The following is a 22269-nucleotide window of genomic DNA, read 5'->3' as shown; positions in this document are numbered from 1 at the left end:
GGGGCATTGCCACATGTGTTTTCAAGAGGAGTCGTCCCTGAAGCATTGCCTTTGGAGCTGCTCGCATGCGCAGACGGTTTGGAAGGGAATCATGGGGATCTTAGCGAGGACTACACCCGAGCTAGGACCGATCACTTGGGGAGCCGTTTGTTGGTGCAACACTGAGCCGGGACATCACTTGGCCTATGAGTTCTCTAGACGGGATCCCGTCTTTTTCATCACGCAGGCCACTTGGGCATACACGGACAGCTTCCCTTGGCATCTGACAGAGACAGATGCAGGAGCGATGCCTCGGCACCCAGTTTGGGAGATCATAGGGAGCATCACAGGCTGGCATATCTGGACTTCCAGATGCGCGCACACTGTAGGAGCTCAGACTACTTCTACTACCCATACCCTAGCAGATATCTGGAGCACGATCATTCACACGCTCAAGGGTCAGTGGGATCAAATTCAGGGAGAGTCCCGCGCAGGGAAGGAAAAGAGACGACGTTTCCTTCGCGACTGGGACCACCGGGAGTTGTTCTTCCAGCACTCCACTCAGAGTCTTCAGTGGCATTACGCCCCTCCACCGTGGCTGTTTGTCCACTCTCCGATGATTATGCCCTAAGAGGCTTGTATTTAGCATTTTGACTTCTCGGGCTGAATCCGTTTTGTGATTACAGCCCGCTGGCCTTTAGGCCTTCTTGTACTCTCGCTTTCAAGTAATATAACTAGCACTACTTTTTGCGAAAAAAAAAGTCAGTCTCACTAGTGTGTCGAACAGCCAACCTTTCATCGGCAGGTCATGAAAATGTGCTCGAAAGCACTGCCTCTCTAAATGGGCCAAAGCTCCCTGTCCATGTGTGAGCCATGCTCTGGCTGCATGAACCATCCTGAAAACTGGCCCGGAGAAAACTGCTCCCAAGTATGTATAAGACTACACTATCTCCACTGGCTTACCTTGGTAAGTGAAGCTATGTTGATGCAGCACAGCACGTGAGGTGTTGAAGATCATGACCTTGGTCTTCCCAAGGTTGATTGTCAAGTCTCTCTCTCCCTGCAAAACGCCTCCAAGTCCTACAGATGCCTCTGCAATCGGACGATATAAGGACTATCTCATCCGCTTATAGCAAAATATGTATCATCAAATCTGCCAGTAGTGATCCCTCGCCTCCTAGGCAGTCAATAAAAGATGTGATCTCATCAATGTAAAGCCTAAAGAGAGTCAGTGATAGAGGATATCCCTATTTCACACTCATGGTGCTCTCAACCCAATCTAATAGACCTTCCCACGGCACGAACTCTCCCTCTGACAAACTCGTATAAGCTCATCACCCCCCAAATCAAGACCTCTGGGATCTGCATCTTTTGAAGCCTCCTGATCAAACAGGAGAGTGGAACAGTATGGAAGGCCTTCCGAAAGTCTACAAAGCAAGCGTAGACTTTCTAGCGCCTCAATCTCCCCTCCTCAATGATGGCTCTCAAAGTGAAGATGTGATCAAGGGGGAAGTGTTGTCGTCAAAAGCCTGCCAGTCCTAGAGCACGGTGCCTCTTGATCTCCCTCTATAAACCGATCCATAGATCTTGGCCAGAGTGTAGCCAATCATAATAGTACGGTAGTTCCCGGTGTCCATGGGATCTCCTGCTTTGTGTATGGGTATAATAGTGGTAGTGCTCCAAGAGGATGGGAAGCCATGACATATCGCGTGACTAAACATCTGCGCTAAGATCGGATCTAGGACCTCCTATTCCTCATGGTCTTGAGCTCCCCGGTTATCCGGCAGAGTGTACCCAGTATATTCTATGTACTGAACAAATGACGTGTGGTGGGCCTAGGCATAAAGAACATGTCAGGTGGTGTCTGCATCAGGACGTCATACAGTGAGCTCGCATAAGTGTGCCAAACCCCTGGATCTCTGATGGGAATAGGCAGCTTTCCCTCAGATAGAAGCCCCCATCCAATGGTTTAATCTCCCCCTCTGAAAGATCCGATCACCTCCTCCATCCTGGTGGGAGGAAAGCTCGTCACTTACGACGTGGCAGTCGTTGTGAAATCCGTTGTGCCTCATTGTGTCATCAAATGACACAAGGCTCGTTCATGTGTGGGGTGCGATCTCATCTCTCTGCACTCATCATCGTACCAAGGATTATGAGGCATCCTCCCCGCTAGGGCAAGTGCTCCAGATCTGGTCATGGGGAAGGATCAAGCAGCTGTGTCATGTACCAGTGAGACCAGGGTGTCCGAGGCTCGGGTGAGGTTTGCATCACCTTGAAGTAGCTTTGAGAGCTCACAAGCTAAGCGGTTCACGTAGATCGGGTCGAGAGAATGATTAAAGTGGATCTGGACACGAGCGGGTATGGGGGGGGCGCTCTCCCTATGGGTGGCATAGTAACCGAGATGCTAGATGCCAAGTATGAGTGGTCAACGCCGAGTGGGGGGGAGGCACTGTAAAGTCGTGTATATGTGGTGCAAAGGCCAAGGGACCCATCAGATAATCCACTATACTAGTCTGAAATAAGTAAGTGGCCATCTCTGGAGGCCGTTATATATAATCAACTCATGGACCACTCCCAGCTCAAGTAGACATCGCCTGTATCCTATCACGTGTGGTGCATCTGATGAGTGTATCACAATCCTGAGCTCTGCTAGGTCTAGCTCTGGCAGTATGAGGGAGTCAGAGTCAAAGTCTGGCAAGCCCACCTGCCTATATCCAGTGCATGCATTGAAGTCACCATGGTAGAAGGAGGATGTCTCCTTGCCTAGATAACTATGTGATGTCATCATATATCATCTCACATAGGCTATGCCAATTTGTAGTAACCTCGTGTGCTTGCTGCCATCACAAGTACCATCCCTCCCTTCTGTGCTCCTGCTCTTAAAGAGTATGGTCGTCATCCAAGTAGATTTTGGTTGCCCTCATGCTCATGAGGGTAGACCTGTCCGTCGCAGTCCTGAGTTTCATCACTAATGGTCTTGTTGGTATCTCCGTCTTCCCTACCCTCCAAGCTGTCTCACATCTTGGTGAACAAAGCTTGAGCATCCGCCATTGGGGTATTTCCTACTGTTAAGCCTCTTACCAGGACATTCAATGCCTTGCTGGCCCTCCTTTTCTCTTCCTCTAGCGTCTCAGAAATAAACTCATTTTTAGGGGCTGCTGATCCCCTTTTTACCACTGCTGTCCACTCAAGCATCTCTTCCTTCCCCTTAGTGACTGTTGTGTAAGCTCAGCATGTTAACCATTCATGGTGGCCTGCATGGCAGCCATCTCTTTCTTGAGCTGCATTCTCTGCTTTGAGTTTTTCCATGGCTTTGCTGCCCCCATCCAATGTCGTTTGCATGTCTTTCATCTGCTGTAGTGCAATCCCCAGTGTGTGTACTTTGTCTTGGAGCTTGGTCTTCACCCTTTCCCACCCTGCTTTCTCCTTCTCCCACTCCTCTTTCTTCCTTTTCTTTCCCCCATTCTTCTTGTACTTTCCCTCCTTGCTTTTTGATCTCAGCTAATGTCTTGTCCACGTGCGCTTTCTCAGCCAATAGAGCCACATTTGTGGCCTCCAAACTGTCAATCTTTTATATCAACATGAGGCATATCTTGTTAAGATAAGTGAGAACATCTGAGGTACCTTTATGAGCTGTCCCTGTAGAGGGGGCTGCCATAGGTGTTCCAAAGCTTGCTTTCACCAGATATCTTCCATACATTCTCGTGTGGGCATTGTGCAAAGTAGTTGAGAGAGAACAAGAGAGTCCAACTCCATTGTAGAGTTTGTGTTGGTGCGGGGCAGTTTGTTATTGATCCAAAGATGCATAGAAGAGCCCTCTTGCAAGAGCTTATAGTTAGAGGACTCACTCCAACCACACAGCCTTGGAATCTCCTGCTTCAACAAGGGCTTCTAACACTCCTCGCACCACGGGTGACTGGATCTTCAAAGATACCCTCCTAGAGGGAACGGGTCACGTTTGATGTGTAGCTCGATGAGAGCGCAACCACACCTCTACACTGGCTTCGTCCAGGCAAGGCTCTGTGTAGAGAGCTGTTCAAGCGCCAGCCCTTAATCTGGCACCCACAAGTCCGTGATTAGGAGGGGGCACATGTTGGGCCACCACACACATATCAATTGGGCACAATGGGGTAGTGGACCCGCCCGCTCACTAGGAGCATGGCGACGCCTCTCCGAGCACACAGTGGCTTAAGACAATGAGAGGAGCTTGAGGCAAGCTTGATGAGATTGACACAGCCATCCCAATATATTAGCATGAGGGGTCACAACAAGACCCAAATAATAGCCCTCAATGGCTCAACCATCTCCACAATAGGGGTGCCACATAGAGTTCGCTATGGGTGAGTAGATTGATCCTTGCCACATAGAGTTCTCCTTAGGGTGAGTAGATTGATCCTTGCCTTGTTTTCTACAACACAGCCCAAGGAGGACTGTTGTTCCTAGTAGATTCAAATTGGATAGATCTTGATCCTTAGGACGATGGTGCCTTGACTTCTTTGGTGGCAGAGGATTAGAGTGGTTGGGAGACAGGGGAGGAGCTAGGCCATTGACCCTCATCTTTAGAACGATGGTGCCTTTATCACTTTGGAGTGCTACAGGATTAGAGTAGTTGGGAGACTGGGGAGGAGCTAGGCCATTGACCCCAAAGTCAGTGGTGCTTGTGGCTCTAGGAGGGCCGTTTGCTTCAAAGAGATTTAGTGGGACCCTAGGGAGTGGTTTTGGCCATCTACAGCAGAGAGCTCAGACAAGGTAGCGGAAGTGGATATCTTTTCTACTACCACTGGATTGGCAGGCAATCATAATTAGAGGCCTTAGCCTAGAGCCCATCCAAGGAGCACCACTCGGCAGGGCAGTAAATCCCCATTGAGGTCATTACCAATTTTTGATCCCGGCTTTGAACTAGCCTTCGCACAAGGAAGATCTCCTATTTTTTATGGTCTACCTACACGGAGACGTTACTCAGCAAGTGATCTGGAGATGATAGCACATTACTGCCACTTAGCCCGTAGGATATGGTAGGCCCTCTTAGAATACTAGCCAAGTGAGCAGGATCCATTAGATATTCACCTGGGGGATGGTGGCTTGGCTGAGATACGAGACACACCTCCTTCATCGAGATGACCTCGTGGGCCTAGCTCCTCGATGGGGAACGGGCCACTCATCGCAGCATCACTGAGGCCTCCCCCAACTCGATGGCACACAAAGCCCTCGCCAAAGGAGGACGTCTATCAAACGACTCCACCATTACAACTTGGCACATCTGGAGAGCTCATTGCAAAGAGCCCCCGGGGGGGGCACGTAACAGATCCAACTTGTGGCCACCCTCATGAGTACTTGGCATGATATCATCTACACTGTGTGCGACCTCGAGGAGTGGGGTACAGGACTCTTCGAAGACCCCCCAAAGACACAAGCATTCCTGCAAGGCTTGGCCTGTAGGTATCTTTTATATTCTAAGGGATCGCAATATACGTTAGGTTAATACCCCTCCCCTCTAGTTGTTGACGCCCTTTTCCAAGGTATCTATAGGCAATGAGCTGAGACCTTGAGAGGCGAGCTGCAAGACAGCTAGAACTTTTTCATTTCAGCACCTCACGGATTGATGATTTTGTCTTTTCCCAAAGCTTCTACTAGACGATTCTTTCCTTGGAAAAGAAAAGAGTCCTATGGACACAAATGTTCCAAGATTGGTAGGCCTACCCGCCTCCAACTTAATAAATAATACCACCTTGGATTTGACTTAAGGGCCTATTAAATCCTAAACACCCCACTTACGAGCTAACCTGGCATTAATACCTTCAAAACTCCTCTTAATGACATACTCCACACAATCCACAAGATTCAAGACTCATCATAATGGTTATACGAACAGTGGCCTCATGTTGAAGCAACTTATTAGGGTACACACATGACTATTAGTACCCAAAGCAACCTAGTGGGCAATTAGGCACTAACCATGCCATTCTTTACAAAACCATGAGCCATCTAAAGAGAGGTATTCATGAGGGTAAGGCCTCAAGACACAAGTATTTGCAAGTCTAGCGGTCCCAGCAACTACGAGTGGGGTACCATGCAAACTCTAAGCTGCCACCCATGCTGATGTAGCTAATGCCTGCTTGCTGTCATAGACCCCATATAGCTGCTCCCATAAATAACACCTTCAATTTGCTGTGAAAACACTGCAGAAACTGCTCAGGATGCAAAAAGTGAAAATTACTTAGGATAAAAGCTAGAATACAAAATCAATATATCCAAAGCAACATCATTGGCCTCCATCTAAGGGCCAAGAATGTATCAACAATATGCCTCTCTCTCATGCATATCCTCAGGCTTCCTTGTCTAAAAGGATGTCAGTCTAATGTGTCCTCAACAATCAGTTTGAAAAATGAAGTCCTTAGCTGACCCTCACAAAGGAATACGACCTTCCTTTTTAAGCTGGGTCACCTTCATTCATGGGCACTCACTCATGCATGAATTTAAAGGATAAAAAGAAAAGATATCCTAGCTTGCAATATCAAATCCCCACAAAGACACGCTTGTGGGTGGCACATAAAGCTTGCATGGATATCCCAGATACACACATAGAGGTTCCTTGTTTAAAGACGATGTCAGTCTAATGCATCCTCGAGAACCTGTTTGAAAAAGGTATTGTAAATGTGGAGTTTTCGTCCCGTTGTTGCATGCCCTCGCCTCTTAGCTGATGTAGTCAAATGCATCTTATAGCATGGTTAAACTTGAGATTGAACTCATTCTGAACCGAATTCCATGTTAGAAGTGATGAAATCTGGAGCAAAACAAGGTATGAATAGCTAGAAGAAGGCATTGAAGGAAGAGAAATAAGTGCAAGCAAGTCCAAATTATGAGCCATGGCATGTGGTGTACTGCTCAGCAGCTCAGCAGAAGGGTGAAGGTGATTAGTAGACTGCTAGCACTCATCCACCTAGGCAAAAACGTGAGGCTAAAATGCTAAAACAAGCCTTGGATATGCCTCAGGAAACCTTATGGTAAGCCTAGTGCATTGCATTAAAGGGCATAACCTATAAGATCAGGCCAAGTGAACAGTCGCCTACATTTCCCCATGTGATTGAAACCCATTACTCTGATGATGAGGTATTAATCTTCCAAGCTGTGGCACTTATTCAGGGTTTCCTACATAAAAATAAATCCATTAGAGTTGTATTCTCAGCTTAGCAAACTAAAATGCTATGACATCAGCATTTGCAGACCTTCACACAACTGTGCCACCAGCATGGCATGGCATATCACACAACATGCATACAGCCTCACAAAACAGGCTTATCAAAGAGACTCAAGTAACCCTGTTAATAGGAACCAAGCACAAAGGAAAGAACTAGCTTTCAAAACTTAGATCATTACGAGAATCCACATATTTTTTTAAAAACCTAAAAGCCTGATCCAAAAACCCAAGGTATTTACAAACTCGTGTTAAGAGAAAACAAGAGATGTCAAAACTGTCTTGTTACCTTAAGCTCCTTAACATGGAATGTTACATCAACTGCAGCTCCTCTATGTGCATACTCTTGCAATTCCTCAGCAGGATCAATCCAAAGCTGGGTATGTAAAAGCAGCATCATTATGCTCTGAAACATGCGTGAAATATCAAGGCAAGATTAGTCACTGCCGTCAATCTTACACGATTTTCAGTCACCTGAACACAAGTCTTTAAAGAAAAAGAATAATTAATGCAACAAATACAACATCTACTTAAGTCCTGTGCAATTAGGCATTCATTGCTGAGTCTTATATTATGTGATCTATCATTGCTATGTAGCATTTAGAGTACACAAGCAAAACATGAGCAAATATGGACCCAGAAAACCACCTTTCACGGGGTCAATGTAGCTTCTCAACTCAACTGCCTTTCCTTCTAGAGATGTCCCCGAGTCTGAAGGGGAAATAGGTGAAGGCTCTGTCGCAATTAAATAGTGATTTCCTGGAGCATAGATTGGACATTTGCAAGCAACCGGTTAAAGTCACGAGGCTTGACACTTGGAAAGCTCGGTTAAAGTCGCGAGGCTTGACACTTGGAAAGCTCTTATGATCATAAGAGCTTTCCAAGTGTCAAGCCTCGCGACTTTAACCGGTTGCTTGCAAACGTCCAATCTATGCTCCAGGAAATCACTTTTTAATTGCAACAGAGCCCTCACCTATGTCCCCTTCAGACTCGGGTTAACAAGCAACTGCCAAACTTCAAAAGGCTGGTACACTGCAATACCTAAATGTACACATGCTGTCTTAGGAACTAAATCTTGTGACTAACATCACTATTCTTAAAATCGACAACCTTGCTTGTCAAGAACTACAGAAAACTTTAAATACCATGTACCATGCAAGCACTCCAGACTCCAATGCAGTTTTGCTGCTGCCATATCAGGTTCCATGCTTCCAGGTGCCATTCTAAAAACAGTGCAAACAGCCTTACAGCATAGAAGTTTGTCAACACAAACGTTTGATATTCTGAAAAGCATTAGGCAATCAGTCCCAAAGTTTGGGATCAGCTGCTAACAGTAAATTTCCAATTATTACAGAGCTATATATCCACAGAATTGCAAGTACCTTCAGAAAGACACTGCATTGTGCCACTAGAACAAATAGACAATACACATCAAGAAATTGTGAGTTGTATGCCACTGCCAAAAAAGCTGAGTGTGATGAGTTCAGCGCACGAAGATTCAGCTGCCCACAATCAATTACATGATATTCAGATCGTCATCATGTGAAATTTCGTCCACACCTCATAGCCCATCAAGTGATAGAAGAACAGTAAGACTTCGATTTCTTATAAAATCATCTATAAAGGGTAAAAATGAAAAGAAAATAATGTTCATGGGTATGACTGGTTCGTCTCTCTCCTTGCCTCGCTACAGCTCCTAAGCTGCCTTTTCGTTTAGTTCTGCTCCTGGAGGCTGTTTCGCCAGTTCAAGCTTTCTCTTGAAGGCTGGCTACTGGCTGCTGAAGTGCTTGTGGAGGTTTTCAGATTGTGGAGCATTGCCAGAGATCATCTCTTCTTCCGGGAAGTGGATTCCAGCATGCATTGCCCCTAGGAGTTCATGTAATGATTGCTTTAAGTAGGGAGTTCCTATGCAACGTTTCTGCAGTTCTTTTGAAGCCCCCTCGTTTTGCGACTCTACAAGAAGCCTTTACGCAGCACCAGCCCTTCATCAGCCTTCTTTCTCCGCCACACCAGTGCATTAAATCTACTTCAGACCGTGGATAATTGTGGGAGATCATCTTTGCTTTGAGAAGTGGATTCCAGCATGCATTGACCCTAGGAGTTCACGCAAGGATTGCTTTACACAGGTTGTTCCTGGGTGACGTTTCACTGTAGTTCTTCAGAATCCCCCTCAAAGCACGACTTTACAAGAAGCCTCTAAAGCGCCAGCCCTTTGTTTCGGCCTTCTTGCTCTTCTATGCCAGTGCAATTTCTGTTCGTATGCCAGCTCCAGGGGGTCACTTCTCAGCTCGGGTGATTGCTGACGTTCCAGTTTGCTTGGGCCTTTTTACTGGAGTTTCTTGGTTTTAATTGCATTAAAAGCAGCTCCACTGCTGCCCTTGGTGCGCTGCTAGCTACATTGGTTTTGACTGTTGAGGCAAGGCTTCCACTTCTTCAGTCTTTAAGACAGGTTCTTTTGGGACTGAGTCAACCTTTCTTCCTTTCTTTTCACCTCTCTCTTAGCTTAGTGCACTCTTTTGCCAAGCTTTGGGTCGGCCTTTCAGTGGAGATCCCTTTCCTCGCCTTTTTCCTTTCCTTTCCTGTTCCCTCTCCTTCCCTTGAGCAGCGCAGGGTTTTCTTGTTTCAGCCTTGGAGATAAGAATTTTGGTGGTGACTTTTGACTGACGAGAGGGGCTCTCATGGCAGCTCCTTCAACTCCCACAGCCGTCAAAGTTTTACGTTCTCCCCAGGACAAACAACAGGTGAAATTAGCAGCTCAGCCTCTATTGATGGGGTTCCCCGACTCAATCTGCCCAAAGTCCCTTAGGGAGGAGATCTACCTAGAGATCCTCGATGGGGGAGAGCTCTACCAGAGGATTAAGGTCTCTAGGCTACCAAGTCAGTGCCTTTCTTGACGACAGATGGGCCACCTTGCACGCGAATTGCCCCAGAGAAAGAGACATGCCCCCCCTTCCCACAAGCTCAACAAGCGAAGCAGAGGGAGCCCTAGCGGACAAGGCTCAGCGTCTTCGCAAGTAACCGCGGCAGCGGGAGTCCCAGACCCCTTGGGTGAAGCCTTCGAGGGGAAGTAGACTAGGGTGGAGACGAAGAAGCCGAGCAAGAAGGCCGCGAAGAACCAAAGGCGACGTGCTAGACTTGGAGAGAGAGAGAGAGGGGGGGGGGGGGGAATGGGGCTTCCCACTTCCATGGAGCGCAAGCGGAGGGCGTGACCCCAGACCTCAGAGGAGGATACTTTCTTTGATCTTCCTACAGATTCCCAGGAGCCAATGGTCCACTGCACTTGGGCTCCTACTCTGCAGCAAGCCACTAGGGGAGCCAGCCACTTTGTCCCGTGCTGCTCCTCTAGCCTGCCCCACCTCCTACTAATATCCCCTCCTCTTCGCAGCCCTCTCCGGCTGTGCTGCTCCTCCCCCTCCGACCGTCCCCCCCCCCCCCTACGAGGCAGTTATTCTCACTACCCAACCCCTTCCCTCCACCTCCCCGCTTCCCCCTCCTCCCACCATAGGCAGCCCTACCCTCTTCTTCATTCTTCGAGTCCCATCTCGGTGGAGCGAAAGCCTCGTCCGGAACCTCTACCCTTGGGCAAGGTCGTGGTTGAGCCTTCTCCCTCGCAGTCTATTGCTTCATCCTCACATCGCATTCCAATATCCTCCCAGTGCCAAACGTAGCTTCGAGGGAGCAATCAGGAGCCGGTGGCCCATTTTCTGGCTCCCTAGCCCGAAGCCTCGCCTAGGGCAAGGGAAATATGGCGGCTTGGACCGTGGAACTACCTCGAGGTTCTAGATGAGTATTCGCTTGCACTGGAGGTGACGGATTTGATTCTGTAGCCCAAAAAGGGCAGGTCCATCAGAGTGTTTGGTTCTCTTGATCACGACCTTTTTTAAGGGTTAATTTTGCCTCAACAAGAGAGGAGGATTGGACACCTAGGTTGTTCAACTCGACGATGAGAGATCAATTGTTTCATATGGGCCCCCAAAGACAGAGAGCTATGGATCACTCATGGTGACACATCAATTTTCAGCTAGGCTTTCTACCAAACAAGCCGGGATGGGGCTTTGCAGTAAGAGTGATTCACTTGGGGCCAGAGCTTCAACTTAAACAAGCTATGTACTAGACCTTGCAGTAGTGCACAAACAAGCTAGGATAGGGATCTCCTTCATGATGCAATGGGCTTTGAAGGTTGAAGTAGAGCCGGCAATGCCGCTAGTATGATGGTGCACGAATACGGATTACTCTCCTTCATGATGCAAAGTAGGCTTTGAAAGTTGGAGAGAGCCGACGATGCCGTTACCCCCCTCAAAGTCTCAGAAGTCTGATGTTGTTGTGCAGGCTCCCAACCATAGGCGAGCTGTCCTCCACCCTCCCGCCTCTCCATGAGTTGAACTTTGGCAAGTTGCAACGTGCACGGCTCCACGATCATACATGTCAGCAACCACCACATGCATTAATACTCCATTGGGAGTTGCAGAGGGCTGTGGTAGGACGGACATTCAATTTCCTCATGATTCAAAAGCATGAGATATCAATCGCGGCCATCGCCTCCCCCCAAGGAGGGGTCCTGAGGTCTGGTCCCCTACAATCAATAGGAGTGGCGGGGTATGTATCTTTATTTCACAGGGGCTTACCTTGGAGGTATATGCCCAAGGCGAGCTCATCACCAACGGGAGAGGAGTATGGATGGATCTTCCAATGGGGACTCCAGGATAGGTATCCTGAACATGTAAGCCCTTGCCTTACAGTGGCTTGCAGACCGGTATGAATGTGCGCGGCTAGACATCTAGGCCACAGAGGTCCGCAAAGCAAAGTTTTCTTATCATTCCTCTAGGGCACACTAGGTAAAACAGGGAGATAGGATCACTCGGCAATTCTTTCATACCACAGTCCTCGTGTCAAGCAAGGTCCCACCAACTCCAGCTATGGAGGGATGAGAGTGAGCGAATTCACATAGACCCATAGGAGATTCTTGAGATGACCACGGAATTCTCCCAATGTTTGTTCTCGTCTCCAGAGGTTCTCTATGGGTCCACATTCCTTTGGTGGTCTCTCAGAGCATGTGCATGGAGGCGCCTTTTACCAACGACGAGAAGGCCCTTAAGGCCCTCCCACCCCACAAGTCACTGGAGGATGGATTAACCCTTGCCTTCTTTTGTTGCTTTTGGGAGTACATTCATACCCCCCTTCCTTTGGCTTCTCAGAAGATTTTTGACTCAAGCTCCCTTCTTCATCAGCCCCTAAGACAGGTAGTGGAGACGATCACTTTGTTGGACACCGCCTACAAGATCATAGTCAAGGTCTTGAGCTTGCAGTGCGACCGCACCTCACTAACTTCATTCACGACACTCAGACAAGTTTTGTATAGCTGTTGATTCGGCCCAAGAAGAGTCACAGCCTCTTACAATCCTCCTTTTGGATTTTGAGAAGGCCTACGACAAGGTGGAGTGGCCCTTTCTAGAGGGTACAATGCAGACATTGGGCTTCTCCACATGGTGGATTCGAGGAGTTGCAGCCTTGTACAAGGGGCACCACTCAGATGCTCATTGGTGGTCACAAAAGGAAGCCCTTCGCGTTGTCCCATTCAATTTGCCAAGGTTGCCCTCTAGCTCCCTTCATGTTCCAATTTGTGGGTAGAGGCATTGGGTTACTTCTTGAGATCTCACACAACAAGTCTCACAAGGGTGCGACTCCCGATTCGTTAGGAAGGACGAGCTTCTTGACTCTGAGTTTGCAAGCAACATGGCACTCCTCATGGAGGGCTTAACAGAGAGTTTGGAGGGGATCATGGGAGCACTGAAGATTTATTACGAGGCCTTGGGGGCCCAAACCGATTGAGCCAAATCAATTGGATTTCTCACAACAACTGAGGAGGTTCGAGAGATTCTGGATTGGATTTCTTCAACCAAGGACCTTGAGGCAAATAGGGCTATGGAGTTATTGGATTGGCAAACCAATGGTTGTGGGAGGGTCGTCCTCTTAGAAAAGTATAGTTGTATCCAGAGGAGTGGTTTTGGCCAGCATGCACAGGGCACACACGAATAGGACTAAGGAGGTGCCTTTCTTCTCTTACACCACTCGCTTTAGCCGATGTCTCCATTTGGAGGCATCCACCTGGACCCCTTCACGAGAGAGACACTGGGTGGAGCAACAGGTTCCCCACCAAGTCATCTCACAGTTCGGGTCTTGACCGTGGTCCAGCCTTAGGTCGCAAATGGAGACTTGCCCATTGGGCCCTGGTTGGAGCAGATCCAAGTGGACAACACATGCCATTGTTGCACAGACAGAGATTTAAAGACAATCCCCCATTGTCTTTTGGGGCTGCCCAGCAACACAACGGATTTGGATGGGTGCTCTCCAGTTGTTGCAAGTACGCAGAGGATGCAAAGAGATTTCACATGGGGGATGGTCACATAGCTGGTGGAGGGGGGGCACACCTTCCCAATTGAACGATCCTCAAGATAGATGCAATTCCTCCCTCCCGACAACGGCCGTGGTAGCCAGCATTCCCGCCTGGAACATTTGGGTGGCTCATTGCATCTTGGTGATGGGAGGGCTAGCAGGCCTCTCCATCAGCCACTCTCGTGGCCATTTGGCAAGACATTATCAATACACTCTATGTCATTTGGGAGCGTGGCTCCAAGATCAAGAGAGACCGTCGAAAGACATGAGCATTTCTGCAAGGCTTGGCCAGCATGCACTTTCTACACTTTAATGGATCCATTGGATGTACAGACCCCCAACCTGGCTGCTAGCCCTTGTGCCGAAGATTCCCTAGGCAGTGAGCTGGGTTCTCTGTAATAGGCTGCATTCTTTATGACAGCCAGTTTTTTCTTGTACTTAACATTATTAGCTCCTTTCACGAGCTGATTTGTATGGTGTTTTTTCAAGCATTTATAGAAAGTTTCTTTTCTCCAAGAAAAAAATGATAACATTCATGATGCAGCTTGTTTGGTGTGTGCCTCAAAAATACAAGCCAATTGATGGTGATCCCTCCCTTAAGTTCAAGAAGAACAGTAACACTTCAATTTCTTACAAAATCATCTATAAAGTGTGAAAGGTGAGAAAAGAATGACATTAGAAACCAATTATACAACTTATTCTATGTGCACCTCAGAAATACAAGCCAATAGATGGCCATCTCTCCCTTAAGTTCAAGATATTCCCTTATACTTTTACACACCACAGAAAAACCAATGATATTTCCTGAGAAAGTTCAACAAGAGTCATTGTTAAAGAATGTCTGGCCCACTGCAAATACAGGTGTATGATCTATAAATGTTTATCTAGATGATTCCAAGAACATGCCCAAACATACCATCTAGAAACAAAATAAGCAATGCAATTTTAACATGACAATCCCCAGCCGGACACCCCGGCACAAGTGGTTAGTAGAAACAGTCTCATCAGGGGGATCTTCTCAAAGGCCCACCTCAATAGGTACCCCTAGATGAATTCTGAGGGCATTAATTAATTTGTGCGCGCGGTGGTTTTGACAAAAAATTAAGCCTAAAGAGAAGGTGAGATACAGTATCACTAAAAATTAAGCTCAGAAGCTGCCCCTCAGAAGCTTCTGCAGCTTCCTATAAAGCCCAAGCAGGCTGAAGAGAGGAAGGTAAAGCAGGAGGGGGGCCTGTGAAAGGCTCTCAGAGAAGGAGGGCGTATGAAAGCTTCTCTATGCCTCAAAGGGGAGAGAGGGGAGGAGAGGGAGCTCAGGAGCGGAGGAGAGGAGCTGCGAAAGGACATAGAGAGGGCAACGATGGATTGAGCAGCAGGTGCCCCAAGAAGTCATTTGGCCGCACTTGTGGCCTATCTACCAGCCACAGAAGATTACATACTTCTTCTAGATGGGTGCCCATGGGAGTCTACCCATCGGCCCTTGGTTGGAGAAAATGAAATGGGAGGTGCCACCACTACACGGAGGGAGACCTTGAGACCATCCTGCATTGTCTCTAGAGCTGCCCTGCAACACAGAGGATTTGGTAGGGCACCCTTGAGATTGTGGCTCAGATGCAAAGGTTCAAGCATGACTTTACCTAGGGTATGGCAGCCTGTTGACAGAGAAGAGCCACGCCTTCTCCATTGAAATAATCGCCCCAGCTTATAGGATCCAAGGACAAAGGACCTTCTGAATGGAGGATAAAGGACAGAGTGCAATTCCCCTTTCTCGTAATGTTCCTTCTTCTTAGAGGACAGTGTTTGGGAGGCGGCATCAGCATCACTACTTGGAACATCTAGGTCGCTTGCTGCAGCTCTCAGCTAAGCCTTTCGATGCAAAAATACTTAGAGAAGTTAGCAAATATAGAACATACTGCTACAAAAATCAAAGGATTAATGTAATATCAATAGGCAGCATTCATTTTATATAAAAAACAACATGAAGTTTGCATATCCGCAATATGGCATTGAAAACCATAATTCCATTGCAAATAGGAGGAGGGACCAGCTACCGTGATGCCTAACCAACGTCAAAGTACCCACCGCTGGATGTAGACTCTAATTTAAATATATATATATATATCTTTGTAAGACTAGAATAAGTCCAATCATACAAATTTAGATTTTTTGTTGTTGAAAATTTTAGCTGTTGGGGCTTCTGCACCCGTGTAAGATAAATCGATGTAGTTGAACAGTTGATCACCACTTGGACGAAAATTCAAAGAATTTGCATGTCCGCTAAGGTGATAGAAAAATATACCTTTGTAAGACTAGAATAAGTCCAATCATACAAATTTAGATTTTTTGTTGTTCAGAATTTTAGCTGTTGGGGCTTCTGCACCCGCGTAAGATAAATCGATGTAGTTGAACAGTTGATCACCACTTGGATGAAAATTCAAAGAATTTGCATGTCTGCTAAGGTGATAGAAAAATATATCTTTGTAAGACTAGAATAAGTCCAATCATACAAATTTAGATTTTTTGCTGTTCAAAATTTTAGCTGTTGGGGCTTTTGCACTCGCGTAAGATAAATCGATGTAGTTGAACAGCTGATCACCACTTGGACAAAAATTCAAAGAATTTGCATGTCCGCTAAGGTGATAGAAAAATATACCTTTGTAAGACTAGAATAAGTCCAATCATACAAATTTAGATTTTTTGTTATTCAGATTTTAAATATAGACTCTCACACATACATGTGCAACATGCGCAAGAGCTTCAAAAGTGTTCGTGTCATCACTCTGAAGGTGAGGCGCAACTCATCCGTGACAAAGGCTGGCAGAATAGTCTCTTGGAAGAATAGTGGAGGTAGTTCATCTTCATGCAGCAACAATGGCACCAAAGGACCTTAAATTCTGCATCAGCTGAGTAGGTAGGGATATTGCTCCACAATAGATGAAGGCTGCCAAGAAGATTCATCATTTGGTAGGCCTCTCCATTTGATGTTGTATTCCATATATGACTTATTTCTTAGCACATGATCTCTGAATCCAATATTCTCTGGAATATGAATTCTGGAAGTAGGAGGAAGCTCCAACTGATAGGCCACTTCATCACCTTTACTCAATGCCTTATATTGGTCCATAATACCTATGAGCAAGCTTAACAGTAGTATTCCCCTTCAAAGATGCATACCGTGATCTGTGGAGCCTTAGAAATACATAATCCCCTTCCTAAAAGTCAAGATTCCTTAAATGTTGATCAGCATATTCTTTCATGCGAGCATCATATTGTCCTTGCACTGCTATTAAGAAGACAGTCATATTGGCCAGATCATCCTTAGTTTGCTGGTTGGTAATTGCCTTCCCAACAATGGTGGATGAACATGGGCTTTGCAACCATACATTGCCTCAAAAGGACTCATACCAATTGAAGTATGTTTTGTGCATACAAAACTCAGCTTAGATGTAGCCACCTGTCCCAGGCAGATAGGGAATCGAAGCGATATTGTTTAAGATACTCTTCCACCCATCTATTAACTCAGTCTGTCCATCTGTCTGAGGATGATCTGCTGTCCTGGGAGTCAGGAGTGTGCCCACAGACCTGAAAAGCTCCTGCCAAAACTGCCCCATAAACTTGGCATCGTAGTCACTCACAATTTCTTGGGGTAAGCTATGCAGTTTGAATACATTTTCCATAAATTGTTGGGCAACCATTGAGGCTGAATATAGAGTCTTTGTGGGAATGAAATGGGCAGCCTTAGTGAGCCTCTCAACCACCACAAATACGTTGTCCAACCTCTAGAAGTCACACGCAGACCTAAAATAAAATCCATGAAAATGTGTGTTCACTTCCCTTCAGGGATGGGCAATGGTTGAAAAAGACCAGCAAGACTTAGGTTCAGCTCCCTGTTTTGTTGGCATGGCTTACAGCTCTGCACATATGTATGGACATCCCTCCGAAGTCCCTTCCAATGAAAACTCTGCTTGACTTTTCATAAGTCTTGAACAGACCTAGCCATACTCCTTGACTTTGAGAAGGCGTATGACAGGGTAGACTGGTCCTTCTTGGAGGGCACACTTTCTCAGTTCGGTTTCCCGGACGAGTGGATTAGAGGTATTGCTAGCCTCTACAGATCGGCCTCCAGTCGGGTTATCATCAGTGGCAGGATGGGGGAGAGATTCACCCTCGAGCGCTCGGTACGTCAGGGCTGCCCGCTTGCGCCCTACCTCTTCCTCTTTTTTGGGGAGGCCATGGCTCACTTCCTACGAGCCCGTACCACTGGTCTTGGAGGGATGCGCCTCCCTATCAGGGACGATGCAGAACTTCTGGACTCCGAGTATGCAGACGACATGGCCCTGTATGTGCAGGATGATATTGAGTCACTGGAGCGAGTGAGACTGTCTCTAGAGGTTTTCTGCCTAGCCGCTGGGGCGAAAATCAACTGGCATAAGTCAGTTGGTTTTCTTACGGATCTGGGAGCCAGCTCACATTGGGCCTGGGGTTTCCCTGGATCCCTAGAGGACAGACGACACGCTACCTGGGATTCCAGGTAGGGCTGGATACCACGCCAGCTCAACAATTCCTACTGGTCCTAGCTTCCATACGACGGAAGCTAGCCTTCTGGAGCACGGCTCGGCTATCTCTGGCAGGCAAGGCCCTTGTGGTCAATCAGGTCCTTCTAGCCACCGCTTGGTATGTGGCATCCTGCTGGTGCTTCTCGAGATCGTGCGTAGCCCAACTGAGGAGACTGGTGCGGAACTTTCTATGGTCTGGCTCAGACGGTTCCGGCACCACCAGAGCCCGGGTTGCCTGGCAGATGATCATTCTCCCCCAGACAAAGGGCGGTCTTGGCATCATAGATCCAGAACTTCAGAGTCAGGCATTACTTGGCAAGTTAGTCATCCGCGGTCTGACCCCAGGAGGGCAGACGTGGAAGCTCTTGCTTCAGCATGGTCTCAACGCGTGTATCCCCCAGAGAGGGGGTGATTGGCAACCTTCTAGCCGGTGGATTTTCACTTCAGCCCTGCTGACTCAACCCCGCTCCCCCTTCCTCCGCAGTCTCTTCTCGGTCTAGAGGAAGCTGCGGCACAGCCTCTCCCAGGTCCCCCCTAGTTGCCGAGAGGAGATAGACAAACAGCCCCCTGATTTGGAGCAGCCAGGTGACACGTGATACAGGTCGCCAACTTGGAGAGAGGTCCCATATCCCATGGGCGCTCTGGGCACTCTATCCTGCGCGCTCACTCCGGGTTTGGAGGGACGTCTATAGCCAGTTGGGCCCAGACGAGCTGGCAGCAGCAGTAGGTATGGCACGAGGGATCCAGGCTCGGCGAGCGGAGATTGATGCTGCCATTCCTGCAGGTTGGAGGATTCTCATGGTCACCAAACAGTTCCTCCCAAGAGATGAGAGGTGGCTAGGGCAGTTCACACCTCGTGGCATTCCTTTGGTGGTTGCAGGCCTTTTCTCGGACTCCTCGATTCATTTCTTCTCCGTCGCCGATGGTAGCCGCCTCCAGAGCAGAGAGGCTGTCATCGACCCCCAGCTTCCCTAGCAGCGAAGGCATTATAGGGCTGCAAGGGAAAGCGTGGCATATGGACCCCCTGGTTGTGCAGGCCCAAGACTGGAGACTCTGGATTTGGGAGGGCCGCTCCTTGACAGAGGTGGAGTGGGACCCAAGGGAGTGGCGTTGGCCACCACTGGAGGCCTCAGAGAACCCTACCCCCTTCATCTCATATAGCACGCGTACCGATAGGCGTGCTCTTGGGGCTCTTCAGTGCAGGCTACCCACCCAGGCACATAGCTGGTATGCCCAAGGGATATCTCTGGTCTTTCTTTGTACATTCTGGAAGACTCTATGCGCAAGCTGGCGGCCAAGGAAGATCTCTTACTTTCTTTGGATGGTGGTCCATAAGGGGCTACCAGTTGGGAGCTGGCTGAGGCAGATGGGGCAGGAGGGGCACTGCCAGATGTGTTTTCAGGAGGAGGAATCCCTGAAGCACTGCCTTTGGAGCTGTTCGCATGCTCAGACAGTGTGGAAGGGAGCCATGGGGATCTTAGCGAGGGCTGCACCCGAGCTAGGACCGGTCACTTGGGGAGCCTTTTGCTGGTGCAACACCGAGGTGGGACATCACTTGGCTTACGAGTTCTCTCGACAGGATCCAGTTTTCTTCATCACGCAGGCCACCTGGGCATACATGGAAAGCTTCCCTTGGCATCTTTTGCTGTGCTGGACCTTTGTGCACATGTTTTTGGCTGCATGGTGGCTTCTGGAGCTGTTTTGGACCAGTGCAGGCTGCAGGAGGAACTTTCCCTGCTGCTTTTGGGGCAATCATTTCGGGGCCGATCTATGAACCATCTTTCCTCTACAGCTCTTTCTTGTTCATCCTCCGCTCTCTACCTTCATTTGTCTCTTCTCCTGATTGCTGGAAGACACCTACACCCTGCGGGGAGCCTGGACAGAGGATAGGTGCGAGGAAGGAGCTCGCCCCTCAACCACAGACAGCGGGAGTTATAGTTCCAGGTTCGGTTTTTCCTTGTTCTTTCTTGCTTTGCAGCTTTTTGCAGTGCATGCGTGTTGTGTGCAGTCCTTTCAGGACTCCAACAGGTTCTAGGAAGCACCCAAAGGCAAGGGTGATCCTGTGGAAGGCCTAAGGACAGTATGGATGCATGTGATAGCCATGAGGCTGCCTTGAGCTCAGTTTGCCAATGGTTTGGATGCCTGAATGCCTCTAAGTTGTGTCAAATCAGAAGTGAATGCCTGAGTATGCCTTGCCAGTGGGAATTCTAGTGGTGCACTGGGATTAGATGCCTTGAAGACAAGTAGAGGATTTGCAGAGAGGAACAGTGCAGGGTTGAACCCTGGTTGTAAAGCATTTCCATTCAGAAGCATTAAATAAATACCGTAAGGGGCGCCAAGGCATTTGGGGCCAGTGGGTGCACTGTGTACTATTTTCATTGAGCATAGGCATTCTAGCCTCACCTTTGTTGTTGTTGAAGCTTGTTTCTAAGTTGTGCTAAGTGATTTGAGTGACTGAAGCTTGCATTGTGGCTATTTATGAAGTTTATGACTGAATAGAAGAAGATCACTGCCCTTTTGTTTATCAAAGGCCGGTTTCAGGCTGTCCAAAAGAAATTATTTTAACTGGTCAGTAAGCGGTCCAGAAATTTCTGCAAAGTGTTCTATGAACCTCCTGTAGAAAGAAGCTAGTCCCCTCAACTGTGTAGTATTAATGGGGATGGGCCAATCCCTTACACACTTCAGCTTATTGGGATCTGACACTTGCTGGCCTAGGCTAATAATTAAAGCACCCTAGCGCCTCCAAAACCTGCCTTACATGCAGTAATGCTCTTCTCAGGATTGGCTGCAGATTAAAATACCTAAACAAATTTGTAGAGAAAAGGCTGTAGGATCTTGTTCATAAAAGCTTGGAAGGTTGCAGGAGCATTTGTAAGGCCAAAAGTTTCTGTCGGCACTCCAGATGTTAAGGGCAGACTCAGCCAAGACAAAGGCTAGCATAACGCTGTATGGCTGTTCGGCTGTTTCACTTCAAGGTCTCTTTGGCTGTACTACTGCTGTCTATAGTATTTTACGTCAAGGTATGCTGTACTAGCTCACAGATCTGAGTCTCCTTGAGTGATTCTTATGCACATACGTCAATTTTTTGAGTACTTTTCTTTAGAACAAGATTCTTCCTGTGGTATGACATTCTTCTGCTGCGTGGTGAGGTCAAGCACGGTCTCAAGTTTGACTAGGGTACATCCCTAGATTTTGCAGCAGGCTATGGAGTTGGTATGTTCTGCGAGCACATGCAATCACCGAAGAAGGTACATTTGGAAGCTGCCAAAAGCTGAGATAATTGAAAGGTACATTTGGTCCTCCATGCTTCTCAGATGCCTACAAAGGAATAGATTGCCAACGCTCTTAAACGTAACAAAATCCCCTAATTCAGAGGTCAGCTCAGAATTTGACGGGAAAACCCTACGACAAGCCCTAAGCCTAGGTATGGAGTCGCTATGGCAAATAGAAACAGCAACAAATTGTATTGACCCAGTCAAAAGAACCAACAATTAGGCGATTAATTTGATAAAGAAACTGAGCGAATCTGAACACAACAGGACGACATCAAAGCTGGAAGAAAAGCGTCGAATGTGACGGACCTTTTCAGGAAGAGCTTCGATAAGGAGTTCGATCCCGATCCGGGCCAGGCACATGATGGCCCTGTGAAACGCTTCAATCTGTTTACCAGTGAGCAAGCACTCCATGGCTGTCGTAACACTCTGTTAGGCGAATGTTATCTACGTCCTTAGCCAACAAAGCTTTGTCGACCAAGCCCCAGTTTCCTCCCTGAAGGCCAAGCAAAGTCACCATAAACAGCAGGAACTAAATTCAAGAAGTTATGCCTCGAATGAATCATCGACTCACCAAAAAGGTGCATGATATTTTTGGTCTATTAGCATTTTTTCATGTCCTTAGTGTATGTTTGGAGTCCATTTGAGCAACCATCAAATCTTGTGATGTTGGGCTTTGACAACATAGCATATATCCATTCAAGAAGGCATTTTTGACATCAATTTGATGAGTGGGCCAATCAAAAGGACAAGCTCATGTTAACCTAATGTATTGCACTTATTGTCGAAGGACTGATTTTGATAGTGATCTTGTTCAATTAGCAACTTCTCTTTCATTTTAATTTTGATTGTAATTTTTCATTTGTTGTTCATTACC

At 47.5% G+C, this 22269-nt stretch overlaps 1 protein-coding gene across 3 annotated transcripts in view; it reads right to left on the bottom strand.

The window, feature by feature from the left end:
- The window catches only part of LOC147899793 (pentatricopeptide repeat-containing protein At5g27110-like), a 69610-nt gene extending 47624 nt beyond the window's left edge, over nucleotides 1-21986 (bottom strand). Inside the window, exons 1-3 of one of the 3 annotated variants that reach the window (XM_087377368.1) lie at nucleotides 21967-21986; nucleotides 21702-21888; nucleotides 7464-7580 (exon numbers count right to left, since the gene is read on the bottom strand). Coding sequence is in view for 1 of the 3 variants with exons in the window: in XM_087377370.1 (XP_087233496.1) it covers nucleotides 7464-7480 (17 nt within the window). In the remaining 2 variants the exon portion in view is untranslated. Of the gene's footprint in view, nucleotides 1-7463; nucleotides 7581-7822; nucleotides 7952-21701; nucleotides 21916-21966 lie in introns of those variants that run through there. The other 2 variants (XM_087377369.1, XM_087377370.1) reach the window with 2 other exon arrangements.
- Between the last annotated feature and the right edge of the window lie 283 nt (nucleotides 21987-22269).

This window comes from Dipteris shenzhenensis, chromosome 7 (genome assembly GCF_047967505.1).
Source record: "Dipteris shenzhenensis isolate YYH24624 ecotype China chromosome 7, Dip_SZ_1.0, whole genome shotgun sequence".
Lineage (NCBI taxonomy): Eukaryota > Viridiplantae > Streptophyta > Polypodiopsida > Gleicheniales > Dipteridaceae > Dipteris > Dipteris shenzhenensis.
This window is presented reverse-complemented; position numbering and strand designations above follow the sequence as displayed.